At 45.8% G+C, this 19,993-nt stretch overlaps 3 protein-coding genes and 1 pseudogene across 4 annotated transcripts; 3 read left to right on the top strand and 1 right to left on the bottom strand.

Annotated features, from left to right (window-relative positions):
• The first annotated feature begins 1,924 nt into the window (after positions 1 to 1,924).
• Positions 1,925 to 3,401, top strand: LOC133923266 (protein PTST, chloroplastic-like). Its single transcript, XM_062368671.1, is given in 7 exon segments — positions 1,925 to 1,934; positions 2,222 to 2,346; positions 2,641 to 2,746; positions 2,830 to 2,918; positions 3,078 to 3,190; positions 3,298 to 3,355; positions 3,357 to 3,401. Coding segments are annotated over 7 exon segments (546 nt in total).
• A 735-nt stretch (positions 3,402 to 4,136) lies between these two features.
• On the bottom strand, positions 4,137 to 7,590 carry LOC133920716 (protein NLP3-like). Its single transcript, XM_062365313.1, has 5 exons — positions 7,299 to 7,590; positions 6,626 to 7,185; positions 5,975 to 6,019; positions 4,965 to 5,871; positions 4,137 to 4,818 (listed from the first exon to the last, which is right to left on the bottom strand). Exons 1-5 carry the CDS (start codon positions 7,381 to 7,383, stop codon positions 4,190 to 4,192), a joined length of 2,226 nt encoding a protein of 741 aa, XP_062221297.1. The 5' UTR covers positions 7,384 to 7,590; the 3' UTR covers positions 4,137 to 4,189.
• Positions 7,591 to 9,693: 2,103 nt separating this feature from the next.
• Positions 9,694 to 14,453, top strand: LOC133922704 (protein STRUBBELIG-RECEPTOR FAMILY 1-like). 2 transcript variants are annotated; one of them, XM_062368148.1, is made up of 14 exons: positions 9,694 to 10,138; positions 10,215 to 10,344; positions 10,811 to 10,882; positions 10,981 to 11,046; positions 11,143 to 11,214; positions 11,316 to 11,381; positions 11,770 to 11,835; positions 11,940 to 12,340; positions 12,424 to 12,692; positions 12,790 to 13,070; positions 13,183 to 13,324; positions 13,477 to 13,619; positions 13,696 to 13,858; positions 13,966 to 14,453. In XM_062368148.1, exons 1-14 carry the CDS (start codon positions 10,024 to 10,026, stop codon positions 14,068 to 14,070), a joined length of 2,091 nt encoding a protein of 696 aa, XP_062224132.1. In that variant the 5' UTR covers positions 9,694 to 10,023; the 3' UTR covers positions 14,071 to 14,453. The 2 variants fall into 2 exon arrangements, with proteins under 2 accessions (XP_062224132.1, XP_062224133.1); XM_062368149.1 differs by lacking the exon at positions 11,316 to 11,381.
• An 835-nt stretch (positions 14,454 to 15,288) lies between these two features.
• LOC133922705 (uncharacterized) lies at positions 15,289 to 19,099 on the top strand (annotated as a pseudogene).
• The last annotated feature ends 894 nt before the right edge of the window (positions 19,100 to 19,993 follow it).

Raw genomic sequence — 19,993 nt, 5'->3', positions numbered from 1 at the left:
ATAAATAATTTAACTTTAATAGGATCTTCCTACTATTTTTCCAATAACTAAAATAACTAAATATTTCAGCTAATTTTCCAAAAATAATAATTTTTAACTCAAATGACTGGCTTAATAACATAGGAGCACGTAGCACTTCGTCGTTCATATTGTATTCATCCGAATAATATATATATATATATATATATATATATATATATAGTATTATTTTATGTTTAATACTCATACTCTATTTATTTTTTATTCAATACTTTTCTTTTTCCCTTCCAATCTCACAATGTTGGGGCTGGGATCTGCTCACAATCTGACCCAAAGCCTCGCACGAGAAATTTAGATCTTTGTCACTCTAAAAAGTACGCTTCACATTTTTCCACTTTAAAGATTGGTTCGTAAATTATCACTCAAAACATTGTCTCTTCAATCCTTGCCATTATGTAATTTTAATTCGATTTTATTTTATTTTATCATCTCAGCGCTGAGAAGACCATTTTACTCTTAGGTGGAGTTTGGATGCAGGATGGTTTATGATAGGGATACAAGATTTTGTACCATTTCCTTGTTTGGATGTGATAGGTTTGGCTTGGGATAAAATCAGGAAAACACAGGGAAAAAAGGAAAGCAAAAAACAATTGTGTCTCCAGGAAGCTTGTCGCCACTCATCCCGTTGCTTCGATTTTTTTTAATAATAGTATTTTAATGAAAAATTACAAAAAAAAATTCAAAAATGAAAAATTGTAAAAATAGGTGGGTGCCTATCTCGACGCCACGAAGACTGTTGGCCTTACGGGAAGGCCTATCAGCAATCTAAGTGTCGATAAGTGGTTACATAGGACCTATCGATACTCTTATTGGTCTGCAAAGTGAGACATATTGGCACTTATGTTGGTCTGCAGAGCGGGACCTATTGTTACACGGAGTATCAACAGGTTGACAGGTTATTTTCCTACGGTCACGTGTGTGTCACATGAGATATCGGTATTTTGATTGCCGATTGGCATCTATTTATTAATTTTTCATTTTTAAACTTTTTTTACAATCTTCCATTAAATACTATTATTAAAAAAATCCTTGCTTCCACTCCTTTACCAGGCACCGGCTGCGTGTGAGTTCTTGCAAACAAAAAGAACGAACAATGGAAGGGCACGGGATCCAAATGGACTGCTCGGCGACCTTACCGCTGACAAGGAATATCAACACCTACTTGCGTCACGAGCAGACAAGCGAGAGCAGCCGGGGGGCAGGAGTAGCGGCACTTCGGAGGCGAGCACGGTCCACGAGATCAGTGGTGGAGAGGACACATCTGGTTCCCAATGGAGCCCCATCCCAAGCAAATTAGTTTATATACACCGTATCTATTTTTATTTTACTGTGTAAAGCACGATAAAAAAAGCTAAAAAATTAAGTTTACAAATTTTATACATTTCAATATTTATTTATAAAATTATTAATGTTAAACACATTAAATTAATTATAGAGAAAACAATAGTACTTTTATGCATGCACATAGTTTTAACATGTAGGTGAAAGTAATATTAACCTAAAAAAAATTCATATCTTTTTGAGTTTTAGATATTTTTCTTTGCATTTTAGATTTTTTCAGTTGATTTATTAATGTAAATAATATTCATTTCGATATTTTTTTAGAATTTTTGAAAAAGAAATTTACATATGTATGTATACATATATATATATATATATGTATACCTATACATATGCATGTACATATATATGTATAGATATATATGTATACATATATATACACGTATACGTACTTAGGCCCACTGTTGCAGTAGCAGCGCCCCTGAGAGGACGCCAATTCCTCCACCGTTAGGATATAGTATTGATGCGCGTGTGCATAGATCTGCCTTCCCAGCACACGCGTTGCTCCTGGTGTTGGCTCCGAAGGAGCATGTGCGCCCCGTCCATGGCGTCGAGTGCGATGGCAGGCGGCGGAGAGAGCCATGTGGTGACGACGTGCCACTCATTTCCCCGTCATAACCGACACCTCCGACGTTTGTCATCAGTTTTTTATAGTAAAATTTTATTAACTCTTATACATTAAGATGATACAACTATACCAAAATTCAGTTCTTAAAATACTGTGTTTACTATTTTTTTTAACCGGCTCCTCTAATGCAGAGGAGTCAAGTCACGGGGAACAGTGAATGAACATCGTACTGAGCTTGGATGAACAGTGTTTTACATTGTTTTACTACTGCAGGTTACTGTTCGCAGGAATATTGGTCATGGGTTACTGTTTATTGGTTAGCGTTAAAACTGTTCGTTGCTACAGTACGGAGCAAAGTTACGCTCCCTGACTTCCTCTGCGTCAGAGAGCCGGTTCCGGTTTTTTTCGCTGGTCAGTCAACTTACCTTGTTCTGTTTGTGGCATACAAGTACTTCCTATAATCATATCAAACTCGAATAGTATTTTCTGTTGCTGCCACTAACGGAGAGGATAATATTGCAATGTCCTTTATTTGTCATTTTTAGAACTGGACCTAAAGCGATGTTTTCATTCCTGGTTTTGTTCAAATCTTGTATGATGAGTATATAAGTGATCAACATTATTGATGATGTTTTTACTCAAACTATTGTTTATACTTTTGTACATCTTCACGCTTTCATTGATGTCAACAGGCTCTGGTTGGCCTAGCTGAAGAGATTGCTAATTCTGATGTTCGGTCAGGGTCTAGGAAGATAAATGGAAAATATATTCAATCTTATCTTCTCTCCAGGTTAGAAGGTAAGTTCTCGCAACAAGCGTGTAATGCTTCAAATTGAATTAACATTGAAATTTGCTGAGAAATAATATCTGTTTTCCTACAGCTGTTCACGATAAGGTTATGGAACAGATAAAGGATGTTGACTCTTTAAAACCCCAAGAAATTTCTGTCTACTGGGTCGGCATGGCTGAGGTAAGTAAATTTTATTGTTATATGGGTACAGAAATTATTGTGCAGCAAGATATAGTTTTTTTTTCAGCTTAAAATTACATTGTCATGTGTCTGCTATTGTCCTCATGGTCTTTTTTGTTTAGTTCTTACACACCGTGTTTATGTATGTTTGCACATCAGAATGTGCAAATTATGGGCTCTTTCGACGGCTGGTCCCAGGGTGAGGCATTGTCCATGGAGTATTCAGGTGACTATGCAAGATTCTCTGCGACTCTGAATCTAAGACCTGGGAGGTTAGTTTTGTCAGTTTCTCCATGCTGATCATGTTCATTATTCATGTAAGTAAATTCACTTTTATCTTACAAAAAATGTAAGTAAATTCACTATATGCCTTCTGAAGGTATGAGATCAAATTCTTGGTTGATGGGGAGTGGAGATTGTCACCGGAGTACCCCAATCTCTGGCAAGGGATTGACGCAGAACAATATTCTTGTCATCAAGTAAAAGAATTTTCTCTTCTAGCATTTTAGCAATTCGGTAGATCGAAAACAATGCCGAAGTGTACCCCCATGCTTTCCTTCTCTGTGTATTATGTTATGTTACCTTGCGGTTGCCTCACAGAAATCTATGTTTCGTGAAGTGCAAGCTCCCAGTTGTATGATTAGTTGCATCAGTATATTCTATACCGTGAGATATACTAGTTCATCACAATGGCTAGTTTTTTTTACTTGAGATAACAACACTTTGATATGCTCCTATTTGTGGCTTGAAGTTTTTAGAGGTCTAATGGACATAGATACCTCATGGAAGTAGTGACGCTGATCAGTAACAGTTCTACAAATGTGTTGGAGATCACGCAATCGGAGGCTCTCAGCTCACTGCTCTCTCTCTCTCTCTCTCTCTGACGAAAATCAGGTGTTTTTCGGGCTTGCTACAGTAACTGAATTTCCAGAAGTCTGAACTCGGCTCGCTGTGTTTTGTGCTGCTCAAACGATGCAGCGTTTTCTGTTGTGACCTATTGCTTATATAGAAAAACTAGACAAGAACATGGCCATTAAGGCCGCTAACTAAGCGTGCCACGATCCGTTAAAGCTGTGCTAGATCGTGCCGCGCGAGCAACTGACAGAAAAACAGAGAAAACCGACTCTAACTCTAACTGGCCAAACTGACGAAACTGAAGAATCGAAGGAGTGGCAGGACGTGCGAGCAACTGACAGAAGAACAGAGAAAACCGACTCTGTCAAAATGCATGTAGCATGCATTGGTTAAGCCCTACACCTCTAGTTCTGTGACTAATCTGAGCTGCCACAGGAGCTCCCATGGATGTCAGCCACCTCCTGCACCATCAGCCTGACCACCGGCTGAGCCGCTCCGGAGCCAGACGACGACGCTGCTGACAACGCCGGGACGACGTCGAGGCACTCCTGGAAGTCGGCGTCGCAGGACAGGAGCACCCACTCGTTGTCATCGTCGAGGTACTTGACATAAAATGAACTGGCCTCCAGTCCCAGCCTCTTGGCCACCTCCATCTTCACAGCCGCGACACCGGCAGAGCACGGCACCCTGAACCTGATGATGTCTCCTCTGTAGCTGGCCTTGACGGTCACCACCCAGGCGTCCCCGCCACGCAAAGGCGTGCGCAATGCGGTGTTCTTGAGGGGAGGAGGCTCTTGGCATGAGCCTTGGGAGGAGGCCACTCCCAGAGCACTTGATAGGCATGGCAGAGCAGGAGGACGGCGTGCAACAGCCACAGCTGCAGCTTGCTGAGAAGCAGCAGCAGCCATGGGCTTTGATGAGTATTGCACCGATTCGAAGACATGCTTGATCTTGTCAAGGGAGCGGTTCGCCTTGGCGATCTTGCGAAAGGGCCATCTGGAGATGCCGTGCTGTCTGCAGATGCGCTTCATCGTTGTCGGACTAACTGCACAAGAAGAGAGACGTGTTACCTGACTGATGATCCAACTTTTTGGTCATGGACATGGTTTATGTCAAAAATGTCTGGACAATGCGCGTTGGCGCATAAATTTCACCAAGGAATTCAAGGTCGTTCTTGACAAATTGTCTTACCGCCAAGGCTCGTCGCTGCATCTTTCAGGCTCCCAGAAAAGTATCTCTGCAGTTCCTCCAAACTCACAGTTTTTTCACCCTTTCTTTTCCCCTTCTTCTTCTTCTTCTTGCCAACTCGTGATCTTGGATTCTCACCTTCCTTTTGTTCACCATTGTTCATCTTGGGTGCTTCAATGTCTGCACTACCCACAGCTGCTGCCAGATGCACATCCTCCTCATCAGAATCCTTCTTGTCTCCTCCATGTTCGTTCAGCTCGAGCTCATGGGTATCAGCCACGATGACACGATCAGGCCGTACCACACACTCTCCATCTGCAACAATCTCAAAATTCAAATCTTGCAAGCCGCTTATCGCGATAGCTTTCAGATCGCCATTGCCAAAGCGTTCCATGATTGTGGCAACGACGGCCTCCACCATCCCCTTCTGCGCCGCGCCGTCTCTGCAGTCCGGCGGGAGAAAGAACTCCAGCACACACTCTTCCCGGCCGTGGCCACCGTCCATGGACGCGTCGTCGTCGCGCCACAGCTGCACGCTCACGGCGAGGCAACTCACCAGGCCGCAGAAGCGCGCGTGGTGCGCGAGCGGGTACGCGTCCATGGAGTACCTGGTCACGTCGGCGCAGAAGCGGGGCTTCCGCGCCGCGTCCGCCTCCTCGACGAGTCCCCCCCGGCCGGAACGCAGGTGGTGCTCGGCGCAGGCGTCGCGGAAGCCGCGGACGCCCTCGTCGGCGAGGTGGAAGGGCGCGCCTTCCGCCGTCAGAGCGGCGCCGCGTCGCGTGTCGGGGTTGCAGCGCTTGCATCTGACCCAGGTCTGTGCCAGTGGCAGCCTGTGAGCTTCGCACACCGTGGTCAGGAGCTCTGAAATCCCGGACATGGCTCGCTGATCAGCCGCCTCGTCGTTGCAAATCTAGTTTGAGAGAAATGGCATTGCATCAGTAGATGAACACGAATGGATCATGAGAAGAACCAGTGTTTTCATTCTTGAAATCTCATGTGATCGCATTTCGCACCTCGGGCGGAGGGCAGCAGATCTCTGAACTTCTTAGTGCCACGGCCTGCATTGCATTGGTACATACAGTAATGGTCAAAACGTATGAATTTCATAAAAAAAAGGAAGATGCTAATTTTCAGATGCGTGAAAACAGAGCTCCTTTCGGATGACATCTCTCGTGACCGTTCGATCTCCATCCAACACGCAAAACTTTATCTTCAACCTCCGGTTATTTCTTCTATCCTGCGTTTCTCACTCTTGCCTGCCGCCACACTAAACAATTCATTTACGAATTCCCCCACCGCCCGCTTGCTGCCCACGATTCCGGCGGCGCCACCGCCGCCTCGCCGCAGCCCACCGCAGCCCACCGTTGGTCTGGCCACCACACCAGCCTCCCTCTAGCTCCTAGAGTCACCGATGAACCCTTAACCCTAACCTCTCCCCTAAACTCGCCAGCGAACACAGCGCGCGATTTTAGACGCCTGAAGATAAGGAAACGTGAACAAAAAAAGAACATTTCCTGTGTTCCAACGGGGCCTAAGTGTCACTAATGTTGATTATTGTGAAGTTTTTACAGTACATGGAACTTGAACATTTCATGAGAGATGGTGTTGCATCAGCAGCAAGATCGATGGGCAGATCAAGAGTTGGAGCAGAGGAGCTAGCTCACCTGGAGAGCCTTGGAGAGCTTGTCGACCACGGCGGCGAAGCGGAGCCTCGGCGAGGTCATGACCAGCTCGAGCACGGCGAGGCAGGAGCCGGTGTCGGGGTCAAGGATGGGCAGCGCTAGGGCGGCCTGGATGTCGTAGATGAGGGCGTAGCTGATGCGCGCGTACTCGCCGCTGCCGTAGTACTGCACGTTGGGCGTCCACTCCGGCGCCCCCGCGTCGAACACCCGCCCTGGCAGCCCGCGCTCCCCGGGGACGCCGGCGCCGCCGACGGGGAAGGCGTGAGTGAGCGACACCGTCCGGTACTGGAACAGCCGGTGGCACTGCGGCGGCGCCAGCACGAACGGCTGCCCCCGGGTGGCCAGCACGCGGCGGTCGCCGTCCCTCGCCGGCGCCCACACCTGCACCAGCACGCCGCCTCGCTCGCCGTCCACGTCCGCCTCCTCCTCCTCCTTGTAAATCCTTAGCGCCCGCGCGATCCGCTCCTTCACCACGCCGCCGCCGCCTTCTTCCCCCGCCGCTCCTCCTCCGCCGCTCCTGCTCAGATCACTCCCTGTCCCACCTGCACGCTCACGCACGGATCCACCGAAACAGCCATGATCAGCCGCTTTCTTGGACATCAACCGATCGAGAACAGAGCAGCAGCACCACTACACGTCTCCACCAAACGCTCACATGAATTCCTCCGGCCGTCGCGGTCGAGGATGAGGTCGAAGCGCTCGAGCACCCGCTCCATGTCGGCCTCCACCTCCATCACCATGGCCGACCAACCAACGAACGCAAGAGATGGTTGAAAATCCGGCAATGGCCACTGCTGCAATGTCGAGTCGCAGCTTCCCAAATCTTACTACACCGCAGGTCAGCGTCTCCGCCGCTTGTTTACTGCTAAATGCCATGGAGTGGTGCCTGGCGGGCTGCCATTGGTTGTCCGCGCTGGGATCCTTGGAATATTATGGCTGGGTGCCGGCGCAGGATTGGATCGGGCCGGGGTTAACCACTGTGAACTAATCCATGGAGGCATGGAGGGATTAAAGAAACTTATCTTCATGCCCAGCAGCTTTGGACTTTTGAGGTGGCATCTTGATCTTGGGTAACCACAATGGAAATCTCTTTTCTTTTTTATTTGTTACAAATAAGGATTAAGGAGGCGAGAATTTCTGTTATTACAGGAAGGAAAGAAGGACCAAGAAGGCAGGAATGGGTTGCCACGCCGCGCACCAAGGGGTAGAAGGTGTCGGCGTACGCCCTGTGATAACAGAAATTTCTGCTCGGATTTAGAATCATTTCTTGTTCTTTCGTCACTCAGCTTCGAGTTATTTTGTTCTCGGATTTAGAATCATTTTTTGTTCTTAATGAAAAATACCTATCCGTAAAAATTGAGTCCATAAAAAATCTCTATCAGTAAAAAAAGAGTGTTTTTTTTTGCGATTACAAGATAATGTATATGTATATACGCGTACACTACATTCATACATACGAGTATGCTACTTTATCACATTCTTACAGATAATATGGATGAAAGTACTCGCGTGTACATCAAAAGGAGGAGTTGAGTCCACAAAATGGCGCTTAGGTACGGCGAGAAATTGCTTAGTCTGTGGTTTAGCCAGCAAATTGAATCATCATGAGGAGAAGTTGTTTGATTCATGATGTGATTAACAAGTAAGGTTGCGTGCGCTACCACAACTACAGGAGCAGCACCGCGTGCACCTACCTTGCCTGGTGAGTAGGCCTGGAAAAAACCAGAACCGAACCAAAACCGAACCAAAACCGAATCACGTAGATTGTCCCCTGAGCCCCCTCCGTCCGCTTGACCCGGTGGTGGGCACCAAGGCTGGCAAAACCCTAGCAAAACCGAAAACCGAACCACAAAAACCGAAACCAAATGGGATGTTTTCCAACATTTTTCATCATCTTTGGTTTGCATGTTCTGAAAACCGAATTATTTATACATCAAAAACCAAACCGGGAAAAATAAGAAAAACCGAATGCCGAGGCCTACCGGTGAGACCTGTTCGCCACAGCTCTCTGCTTAGGTAGACTCGACAACCAGGCACTTTGTTTATTTTCAAATCGCAATTAGCCATTTTCAGCGTGCAATCGAGTGAGTTCTTACTGGCTTTTGAACAGAAGCACTAGCCACCCAAGACCCAACCCAAGTACCCCCAACAAGTAGATTATGGCGCTGCTCGGATTGCGTTAATTTTGTTTTCATTGACTTCTTCGATATTTGGCCCGTCCTTTATAAAATTCATGTGAAATCATTGTATAAAATTCATGTGAAATCATTGTAGGAGACCGGTGTAGGATGTAGATGCATCGAAACATGTACTCTTTCTTAGAGAGGAAAAGAAGAGAAGTTTACGGTGCTTGGGAGGACCGTAAACTTTCTTAGAGAGGAAATGAAAGGCTTTGCTAGCTCAGCCCAAGTTCTCCCGAATCAATTCAGGCCCAGTTTGCCCAACCGACACAGTTTCAGCTGCTTTGACGTGTCTAGGCCTAGCTACAATCAACCAGTGATGCAGCAAAAAGTGTATTGGCTTAGATGGTCAGTGAACGTGGTTATACCTCTTATCTATCTAGGAATAAATATCATGAGTTGCTTTTTATGTATTTTATCTTTTAGTGATATATGACGTATTTGTCGTAGCTAGGTGACTGTGATGATTTTATCGATCTCTACGCTCCGTATCTCCTGTCATCAATAGATGTTATGTTATGTGAGTGTGAATGTTTAACGGTGTGAGTACGTGTATGTATCTATGAGTTGTATTTAAAAAAGAGAGCAAAAAGTGTCTCTTCTAAGGTTGAGCCATTATTCCCTCAAAAAAGAAAAGACCCAAGCCATTAACGTTTCTTTGAACAATTTTGCTCCGTACCAATGACCTGTTTTATCATTGTTCACAAGCAATCACGCACGCATGCTTGATTTCGTTCCCCAGGGTTAACTTGCGATGCCACGCAGTCAACAGGTAGGTGACCTGAACTTCACCATGCTATCGTCTCTACTCTCTAGCAACCATCTGCTTAGGATTGTAGTACTATCACACTTCATCGTCCTGCTTATCCGCTGCTGAATCAGGGCCATAGTTTACTCCATGCCGGTGCTCAGACAAATCGTGCAAGGTGGTGTTAGGGTGTGATCAGTGACATCCTGTTAATCTGCTCCACAAGCTTAGAAGAACGCCTGGGCCAAGCCAGCTCATATCCCCATCTCGTCACTCATCACTTGGAGACCATTCCTGGTCGTGTGATGTGCACCAAGAGGAGCTTGCACACATATATCAATCAGCTGGGATATGTGATCGATCGCCAGTGTTATTGCCACCATTGCTCCTGAACTCTGCCGCCCATTTCGTCGTGCAATTTCTTCAGCTTCTCCTCTGAATTCACACCCAAAATGCGCAGCAGGACGCACCTGAGAGTGACGCTATGGCTCGCCGTCTGCTTGCTGCGGCTGCATGCGTTCCCGTTCCCCCTCCCGTTCTCCGGCCCCTACACGAGCCAGCAAGACGGTAAGGGAAGAACCTCCGCTGCCGATCTCGCCATGCGCAGAGGCTGACTGACCTCTCTCTGAATTTTGCAACGCAGTTGATGCGATCAACGGCCTGTACGCGTCCCTGGGCTCGCCGGAGCTTGACGGCTGGGCTGCGTCAGGAGGAGACCCCTGCAAGGAGGCATGGCAGGGGGTGCAGTGTGATGGCCCCAACATAACCGCAATGTACGGTAGCCCTTTCCACTTACGCTGTTTTCACGAGGAAGCAAAATCTATAGGATTTGATCTTATAAAAAGACTTTTCATCCTACAATGACACATATCTATTTACTCTTTTTACTCTTCAGTCTAATTATTAGATCATGAAATAGATTGTATGGATGTGATTTTACAAGAATCTTCCTAAACAGGATTCTATAGAATTTGTTTCCTCTCGACGATGCACTGTTTCGAACGGATCAAGATCCTTTGATTTTACGACCTCTACGAAGACCTTTACGAAGTCACAGTGACTTCAAAGGAGTAAAGTCAGAGCATCCTGATCCGTTTCAAACACAGGGGACCTTCCGTATTCCTTTAGGAATTGAACTGTTTCCTACGTTCGAAACGGGGCCTCGCCGCCTCGGTCTTGCGCGTGTGCTTTGGTGGATTTTGTTCATGTCCTGTAACCTGACGAGTGCCAACATGACAGAGAGCTCCGAGGTGCAGGCCTGGGAGGGAAGCTGAGTGAAACACTGGGAGACTTCACTGCCATCACAAGACTGTGAGCATTAGCACATCACGGTTTTCCCCTCTCTCTCTAGTATTGTACTAGTTTGCCTTCTCTTTGATTTGATCATCTTGTGATCGTCGCCGCGGCAGAGATCTGAGCAACAACCAAATCGGTGGGACGGTGCCGCAGAGCTTCCCGCCTGCAATTACACAGCTGTGAGAGATACACGCCGATTTTTATCCATCCTTCAGCATCTGCAGACCCTGAGGTGTGCAGCTCACTGATGTTTGCGCTGTGATTCTGCTTTGCAGAGACCTTTCTTCAAATAATCTCAGCGGTGAACTCCCGGATTCGATGGCGAAGCTGAGCTCACTGTCAACATTGTCAGTTCCATCCTTCTGCAGTTTTTTTTTCCTTTTCCTTTTGGATAACTGTGCTAAATTAAGTGCAGTTCATGAATTTGGTGCGTGTTTGCACCTTGCAGGCATGTACAGAACAATCAACTAACTGGGACACTTGATGTGCTAGGGGATCTTCCCCTGAAAGATTTGTAATTTCTTCGTCATATTCACACTGAAACATCTTTAGTTCCTACCGTCAAACAAATACTACTTTCGTTTTCAAATAATTGACACCGATACTGTAGCAACCAATAACTTTGACCAATAATAATTTTTAAAATATTTAAGCAAGTAAAATAAAAATAGTATTATTAGATTTGCCATAAAAAATAGTTTAAGTATGTTGTATATTTAGAATGATTTACACGTGCATTTGTGAAAAATTGACGGTTAAACATTGATATTTAAAATTAATGGTGACAGTTATTTAAAAACGGAGTAACATCGCCCTAGTCCTAACACTGTTTTGACCAGCTTAACAATTCTTACCGCATACGCCTAAAATCTTCACTCTTACCGATTTTTTTAAATCTGCAGGAACGTAGAGAACAATCTTCTTTCAGGACCAATACCAAAAAAGCTGCTCTCCATCCCAAAATTCCTGTAAGACTGAACCATGCTTTACTTTGCCAAATTTTCTCCACGTCTTCCACAAGTAGAGTTCGTTGTCTGTCTGACAAAAAAGTTCTCTACATGATTCTGTGCAGAAGAAGTGGCAACCATTTCACCATACCTCCGATCCCAGGATTCTCTCCAACTCCGGCGACTCCGCCGCCGCTTGAACCGTCTCCATCGCCAGCACCACAAGAGTCTCAAGCCCTTTCTGGTTCACACCCTCCTATATATGTAATTCCAGCTACTCCACAGGACGACCCACCGAGACACAACCACAAGGTCTCACCGGCGAAAGCTGCCGGATTCAGTATCCTCGCTGCCGGTTCACTGAGCATCGTTGTCGTTGTGATCGTGTTCGCGGTGTCGAAATGGCGGCGGGAGGGATCTCTTCATGGAGGGTACCTGAGAGGAGCTGAGATGAGCTTGCCGAACTGGGTGAGGGAGCCTCCTAGATTAGGTGCAGTTGCCAAACCAGAGAAAAGACTTCATTCAGGTACACAAAAAGGATAAACCTGTCATTTCATATGCACTTGTGCATTCAGAGTTAAAAAAATTTCGATTCATTGATCACTGAAGCTGCTGAAGAGAAGATAGAGTGGCCTCCGAGAGATTATGTTAAGGCGGCAGGATCATCGGTACAGCCGTCTTTCAAGAACAGCAGCAAGGACAGCATTGTGTCAGACAAGAATATCCAGGGGAGTTCAGCAGAACAACCATTGCAATTTCCTTTCACATTCTTCACAGTTGCATCCTTGCAGCAATACACCAACAGTTTCAGCGATCAGTATCTGGCAAGGGAGACCTGTTTCGGTAAAATTTATCAAGCAGATCACCAAGGAAGTAAGGTAACTGTACCTCCAAAAACACCAACTCCGACATGCAGCAGTTTCTTCAGTGCTAGTTGCGACGTTCTCACCTGGATCATCTCTCTGTGCCGCCCAGTTTGCAGTGCTGAAGCTTGAAGGTAACACCGCAAAAATGCCGATCGCTGAATTCCTGAAGATTGTTCAGGGAATCTCCAGGCTCCGGCACCCCAACGTCGAAAAACTTGTGGGGTGCTGCGTCGAGCACGGCCAGAGGTTGCTCGTCTACAAGCACTTCAGTGACAGCACTCTCAGTGACATGATGCATTTCGACTTGGAGGACCGGGTGTCTGACCCTGCAGAGATGCTTCCGTGGGATGCCCGGATAGCTGTGGCCCTCGAAGCCGCAAAAGCCCTGGAGTATGCCAATATCGTCATCTTGTTCTTGCTAATATAATTTGTCGTTACTGTGTGGAAGAATGCAAGTGTTCTTGCTGATGAGTCTGTACCTGAATTCGATGTTCTTTGGAAGGTATCTTCATGAGGGGAGCCAGCTGAAGCAGGTCGTTCACCGGCATTTCAGGCCTGAACACGTCCTGATCGACAGCGAGCTGCGGGTGTCAGTCTCCGGAGGCGGTCTTGCCCCATTTGTGCCGCCAGGCCTGGCTCTTGAGGTAATTCAATCACAACTTCACAGGTACTGATTAATTGATGCTTAGTACGTATGTAACCTGGAATCACACACCAAGAAACAATTCGATCGGTTACGGGATCGGTTTCTTGAATCACGACGTCACGAGTGTAGAGTGCGTCTGCTACATTTCAGCTGTCGGATTACTGCGGTGGCACGCTGAGCTACGAGCCGCCGGAGGCCGCCGGCGGCTCCGCGGCGTGGACGGCCAAGGGCGACGTCTATAGCTTCGGCGTCGTGATGCTGCAGCTCCTCACCGGGCGCAAGCCCTACGACGGGTACGTGCCTCGGTTCCAGCTGCGATGTCGTTGCCACCTGCCATTGTTGTAGCTGACGGCTGATGCGCGCGTGCAGCTCGCGGGAGCGGGGCGAGAGGCACCTGGTGCCGTGGGCGAGCCCGCGGCTGTACGACCTCGCCGCGCTGAGGAGGATGGCCGACCCGCGCCTCGGCGGCGACGGCCAGCCGCCGGTCAGGTCCCTGTCGCGCTTTGCGGACATCATCGGCCGGTGCATACAGGCAAGTGTGGAGCAAAACCAACACCCATCCTCTGCATGCAGCCAACGCTCGTTCGATGGCTACTGATGTGTGAGCTTCATCTGCTTGCTTTGCATGGCGTGGCGCAGCAAGAGGCGGAGTTCCGGCCAGGGATGTCGCAGGTGGTGCAGGACCTGCGGCGCGCGCTGGACGACGCGCACGCGCGCGCGGGGTGCAGCGTCGAAGAAGCCTGAGCTTGCATGGGTGGGACTTGGACGAGGACGATGCATCTAGGCTCGATTCGATTCAGATCTGTGCTTGTACAGCTTAGCAGCTGCCACTGTGGCAATCGTGCTGTAACCTTGTACTGGATGCAACGTGCGAAATTGCTGTGTGACGGTCGGTCGTTTTATCGTGTGAAGGCAACGGTCGAATTTCTGACCTTTGGATTAGCTCGGAGATTCGTACCGACACCTTTCGTTCCCACTCATCTAATTTGGCGATGAATGTGAAAGCAACTTCGTAGTTACTATGTCTTTTTCATCTTCATTTGAAGATCTTTATGTTCACTGAAACTGAATTTATAGTGTTTGAAACTGTTGCCACATCTGCTTTATTGTTTATATGAACTTGTCATGCTGGCAATCAGTAAATTATGGTTTTTTTAATGCTGTTGTTATTGTGTTGCAGTGCTGGTGTATATCTAGAAATTGTGACCTTCTATTAGTCTATGTGGTCTTCTTTTTTATGTTGTTTAGCTGTCATTGTGTTGTTGCCGGCTTATGTTATGCTGTTGTTGCCTGCAAAACAATGTGCTATTATAAATTTCTAAAGTTAAGAATACTCTCAAACAGGGCAACCCAATGTGCACCGAGTCTTGCGTGAATCTCAAAGCACGCGGTTGTCCATTTGCAACGGTCCAGATTAGATCTCCCCCACCTCCACGGGCCCGGCAGTCCGTACCGATCTTCCTTCCATTCCACGGGAGAGAAGAGACCCCTGTTCGGTTCCCAATCTGAAGTGGTGATTCGCGACGAGATCTGAGGGAGAGACTCTGCTCGTCCCCCCTCCACGCGATGGCGTCCTCCGCCTCCCCGTCGGCGCGATCGCGCGGCAATGCGGTCGGCGCCGGCAGCGCCACGGCGATGATGCTCCGAGCCGCAGCAACGGCGGCTGCATCGACCTCAGCCCCACGGGCCTCCTTGCGCACGGGGCCGGGAGCAGCGTCGTCGTCTCCGACCCGCGCTCCATGCAGCTCCTCTGCGTGCTCCCCATGCCCACCGCTTCCCTCGCCTCCTTCGTCACCGCCGTCCGCTGGGCGCCCCCCCCCCCCCCCAGCGCCGCCCTCCCTCGCCGCGGCGGACGACGACGACGACTGCTGCCCGCTCCGACTCGCCGCGGGGGACCGCCACGGCCGCCACCGCCGTTCTGTAACTTGAATATATGTAACTTCTAAGAAGAATTTGAATTCTCTTCTTTGGTTCTTTAAACCTTGTTTAGTTTAGCATGGTGCTTGTTTTTTTTTTTTTTGGTGTCTGACAACCTTATGTCGGATGCTCTATTTCCCTTTTTTAGAAAGTTTACATGTAAAACGTTTGTAATATTTGTTTTTCTATCCACCAGTGACGCCAAGGGCAGTTCCAGTTCAAAGCCAGTGGCTATGAAAGAGAGGTTTAGACCAATGTCATTTTGTTTGCCTGTACTATTTCCAACTGCACATGCTTTGGTAAGGTGCATATAATTTTGAAGAGTTATGTTTTTAATACTATGCATGAACTCTGCTGTATGTATATGTTGCTAGTTGATTCTGATAAGTCAGATTTATAAGAATTACTTCACATTTACGTTCATGTGCGTTAAAATGCTGCTTGTGGATTTGCTTATATTCTTCTCCTCGCAAAATATCATTTTTATAACTAATTATACTAATTGACAATCGCCTTTCTGAAATCAGCAACTGCAAGTATTCATGAATTGTGATTCTTCAAGTGACCTTTTATGCATGTGCATGGTATTTTGCCCTTTCGAAAGATCAAATTGTGAAGCACAAGCACTTATCCTCTTATGCTTTTCTCTCAGGCTCTGCGTATGATTCTGCAACTTGGTGTGAAGCTTTCTTGGTTTGAATGCACTAATAGTGATAAATTAGCTAGTGACAGCTTTAAGGTGGCACCGGCAACTTTTGGTGATCTTCGTAGTTACATGATTGAGACAACGCTTCCTCCTATTGGTGATGCAGTAGTGGCTGAATTGCTCCTGAAAGTGTTGGAACCATACAGAAAGGAGGGTATGTCAGCAACATCTTGATTTTTTTTCCAGTAGATGATTTGGCATAATGACACTACTTTTTTGTGAAGGTTGCATTCTTGATGATGGACGAGCCAGATTATATTCGCTATAGTGAACAAGGGAACTTATGCAAGGTTCGCATTTGCTGCTGCGATTTTTGGTGATTTCCATGAAGCGCTTTTCTGGCTACAGCTGCCTCAAGCTCTTCGCCATTTCCTGGATAAATCAACAAATAGATCTAGTGAGAAGATCTCACAATCAAGTTTACATCCTGATTCTGAACAAGGCTCCACATTGAATCGGATAGCTTCCAGAGAGGGATCTCCAGGCAGAAAGGTCGCCAAAAAATGTGATGTGCTGTAACTTTAATACTCTATGAATATACCTATTCTCTTGAATGTAGCAGTTTATCCATTGCACAGAATTATGGGCAATTAAGCACAATGGCATTTAAGCAAGAGCAACTATGGTTCAATGCAAATGAAAGGATACCATGGCATGACAAGCTCGATGGTGAAGAGGCTTTGCAAAAGCGTGTTCATGAGTAAGAATCAAATATTTCAAACTCCTTCATGAGTAAGACATATCTAGGTAATTGTATGTGATGCATGTTTTATCATATTCTATGAACTCAGGCTTGTCTCTCTTGGGAACTTAGAAGCTGCGGTGTCATTGTTACTTTCGATACCCCCTGAAGAATCAAATTTTTACCCAAATGCATTAAGAGCAGTTGTGCTGTCATCTGCAGTCTCACAATCCTTGCATGAACTTGCAGTGAAGGTGATTGGCCGTAAGATAAACAAATTCTTTTCTTCACTGCAGAATGAGGTTTTGGTTTGGGTGACACTGTGATAAAGATACAGTATGTCATAGTATACTGTCTCTAGTCAGTATTAGGGGGCCAGCACATGAAAGGTCAATAATGAAACAACATTTTGTGTGCTTATTTATATTTGTTCGAAAAAATTGCGCTTTTTTTCTTCATGGCGATCAAACCTTTTAAATTTGATCAGTGGTCTATTTAAAAGTATCTATATTAGCCATGACGAAATAGCATATGAATATTTATTACCAAATTACTTTGTAGTATTTAATTTTATAAATGTTTAACAAAAATGGCAATAGAATTTTACGGACAGTGTATGTTGACTAAGCATAACTCGAAGCCAAAAAAACCTCATTCTTAATCGCAGAATGCAAACATTACAGTGTTCTATAGCGATTTCTTCAACATGAATTGGACTACTAATCTTTGATCATCTGTGTGCTACAGTCCTCCTGCTTGATCTTTGCTCGTGCATATTCTAGTAGTGTCCACACAAGCATCCATGATCCATTTTAACTGTTAGTACTTCGTAGTTCTCAAAACTAAGCTTAGATGTGAGCTTTATATTTGTCTTCATAATCCTTCAATGTTTAGCTAAAAAAAATTCTAAGTAAATGCCCTAATGGCTATGGCTGTTTGCAGAGAATGGTCTTAATTAAGTAATGATTTTGTAGGTTGTTGCAGCCAATATGGTTAGAACGGACAAATCACTATCTGGCACACATCTTCTCTGTGCTGTGGGAAGATATCAGGAAGCTTGTTCACAGGTACTATTAACAACTTGGATGCTATTGTGCATCTTATTTTTATTTATTTATTTAAATTTTGTTATCAAACTGGATATGGGTCAAACCACATTTAACATTTGGTTCTGTTTCAGCTTCAAGATGCTGGTCGCTGGAATGATGCTGCAACTTTGGCCGCAAGCCATTTGCATGGATCTGACTATGCAAGGTTCAACTCAACTGTGGCTAGTTATTATGTACAAAAGTGGATAGACCTAAGTAATTGCAAAACTACCATGTTTTTGTCTCAACACGGTTTCAGATTATATAATCAATATAGCTTGGCCTATCTGCCCAAGGTGAAACGAAAGTAGATGAGAAAGCTGGTGGCATGAGCTTATATGCTAATCATCAGTGTAGCTGACATCCTGATATATCTATGTGCCTGCGGCACCACTCCACCAAATATTATTGATATGAAAATTGTGAATGGCACATATCTGTACTGGAATCACAGATAAACAAAAGGATGTATCTTTTCTGTAGCATAGGGTGAAGCTAAGCATAACTGTATTATTTCTTGAAGCTGCCAGTAGTTAAAATCAGTCCATTGTTGTACTAAGGTAGCTCTTGTCTGCAATGCTTGATTCATGCAGGGTACTGCAGAGATGGGCTGATTATGTTCTTCGTGGTGAGCACAATATGTGGAGGTAAAATTGACCCCCTACAACTACAGGAGTCCATTGTTTATTCCTCTTCGTGGTACCAACATATTATTTGCTTCTTCCATAGAGTTCCGATACTATATGTTGCTGCTGGAGCACTGCCGGAGGCTTTGGATACCCTCCGCAAGAACCAGCGGCCAGATATCGCAGCCATGTGCTTGCTAGCCTGCCATGAGATCTATTCACAAATCACCGCCGAATCAGAGCCCGACAATGACACATCAGGGTCAGGACCAACGCCAGAGCTGACCCAGAAGCAGTCAGTGAGGTCTTCGGGCAGTACCAGCAGAAACTGGTTCATCTTTGCATGGACACCGAACCGACTGCTGATTGATCCCTGTATGCCGTGTCATTTGCCCTGTGCCCCCTGTTCTGCTCTTGTAATTATAATTGTCAGCATCTAGCTTTTGCCTCTCCATTTTGTGAAGCTTCTCAACAGGTTGTAAGTTGCTTGCAAGTTTCTATAAGTTTTTGCTTCGTCTTACGGTACCAAACCCGAGATCAGGACTGCTGATGTGGGACTGGATGGAGAATCTGATGACAGGAGAATGGACTAGGCATGAATTATTGTATTGTAGGTGGCGATGGTTGGGCCTGTTTGTACAAAGCATTGTATTTGGTACGAAGTTCCGTAAATTTTTGTGTTAGCGTGTGCAACAAACTTCCCTCGAGCTGATACACTAGCGAGGCAACCCCACATGTTACGTGCATCTGTATCAATTTTCTTAAAGATAATTACTATATGCTTATCTGCATATGCATTGCTTCAGGCCTTCGAGCCTTCGCCATCAGCGGATCAATCGTGCCTTGCTAATCCGTGGGGACATTGCCTTGGAATGAAAGCTACTTTCTTGTCGCACATAAAAGCCTCGATTATGTGCGATGGATAACATCTTTTAGATAGTGGGAATAATTGTACTGTTTCATATAATGTTCTTCACATATTGTTCTCACCAGGTAGGGCAATCTAAATTCTACGGGGTGTTTGGGTTGGGATAGCTTCGGGAATTTTAGGATTCAGTTCAAATTTAAATTGATTCCTGAAGCGATCCATCAACTGCTTCAGTTAAATAACATAACAATAGTTCTGTTATGAATGTGATGACTATTCCAACGGAATGGCACACTCGTAATCCTTTTTTGGAAAATCTAATCGACGTGTCTATGATGCCATGCTGCGTCCTGATCTAGTGCACGTGGCGTAGGTGAGTCCACTTTCCATTTTCTTTATTTCCTATTTATAGTTTCTTTCTCCTCCTCTGGGTGATTGGGTCTTCGTCTCTTAGGTTTCTTCCTCCTAGCTTTGATCCACACACAAGGGCTAGAGGAGGAGGTTGCTTAGGATCACGTGCAGATTTGTCGTGTGCTTCTGACTTTGTGACACCCGTCACCTTAGAGGTGTGGCATGTGTGCTTTCTTCGTAACTCCACTACTCCTTTCTCTTTAATCCTAGCGGATCGAAATTATCAGGGTTCAGTGCAATAAGAAGTTCAAATTTTGACTTCAAAGTTTTAAATTTTTTGGTTGGAAGTTAGATTTCAAGTTGGAAGCGGATACTTGTATTATGTAATGTTACAGGTTGAAAGTTTGATAGGTTTGAGTCAAGAAAGAT

Source organism: Phragmites australis, chromosome 6 (genome assembly GCF_958298935.1).
Source record: "Phragmites australis chromosome 6, lpPhrAust1.1, whole genome shotgun sequence".
Classification (NCBI taxonomy): domain Eukaryota; kingdom Viridiplantae; phylum Streptophyta; class Magnoliopsida; order Poales; family Poaceae; genus Phragmites; species Phragmites australis.
The sequence above is the reverse complement of the archived record's forward strand: the minus strand, read 5'-3'. Positions and strand labels throughout refer to the sequence as shown.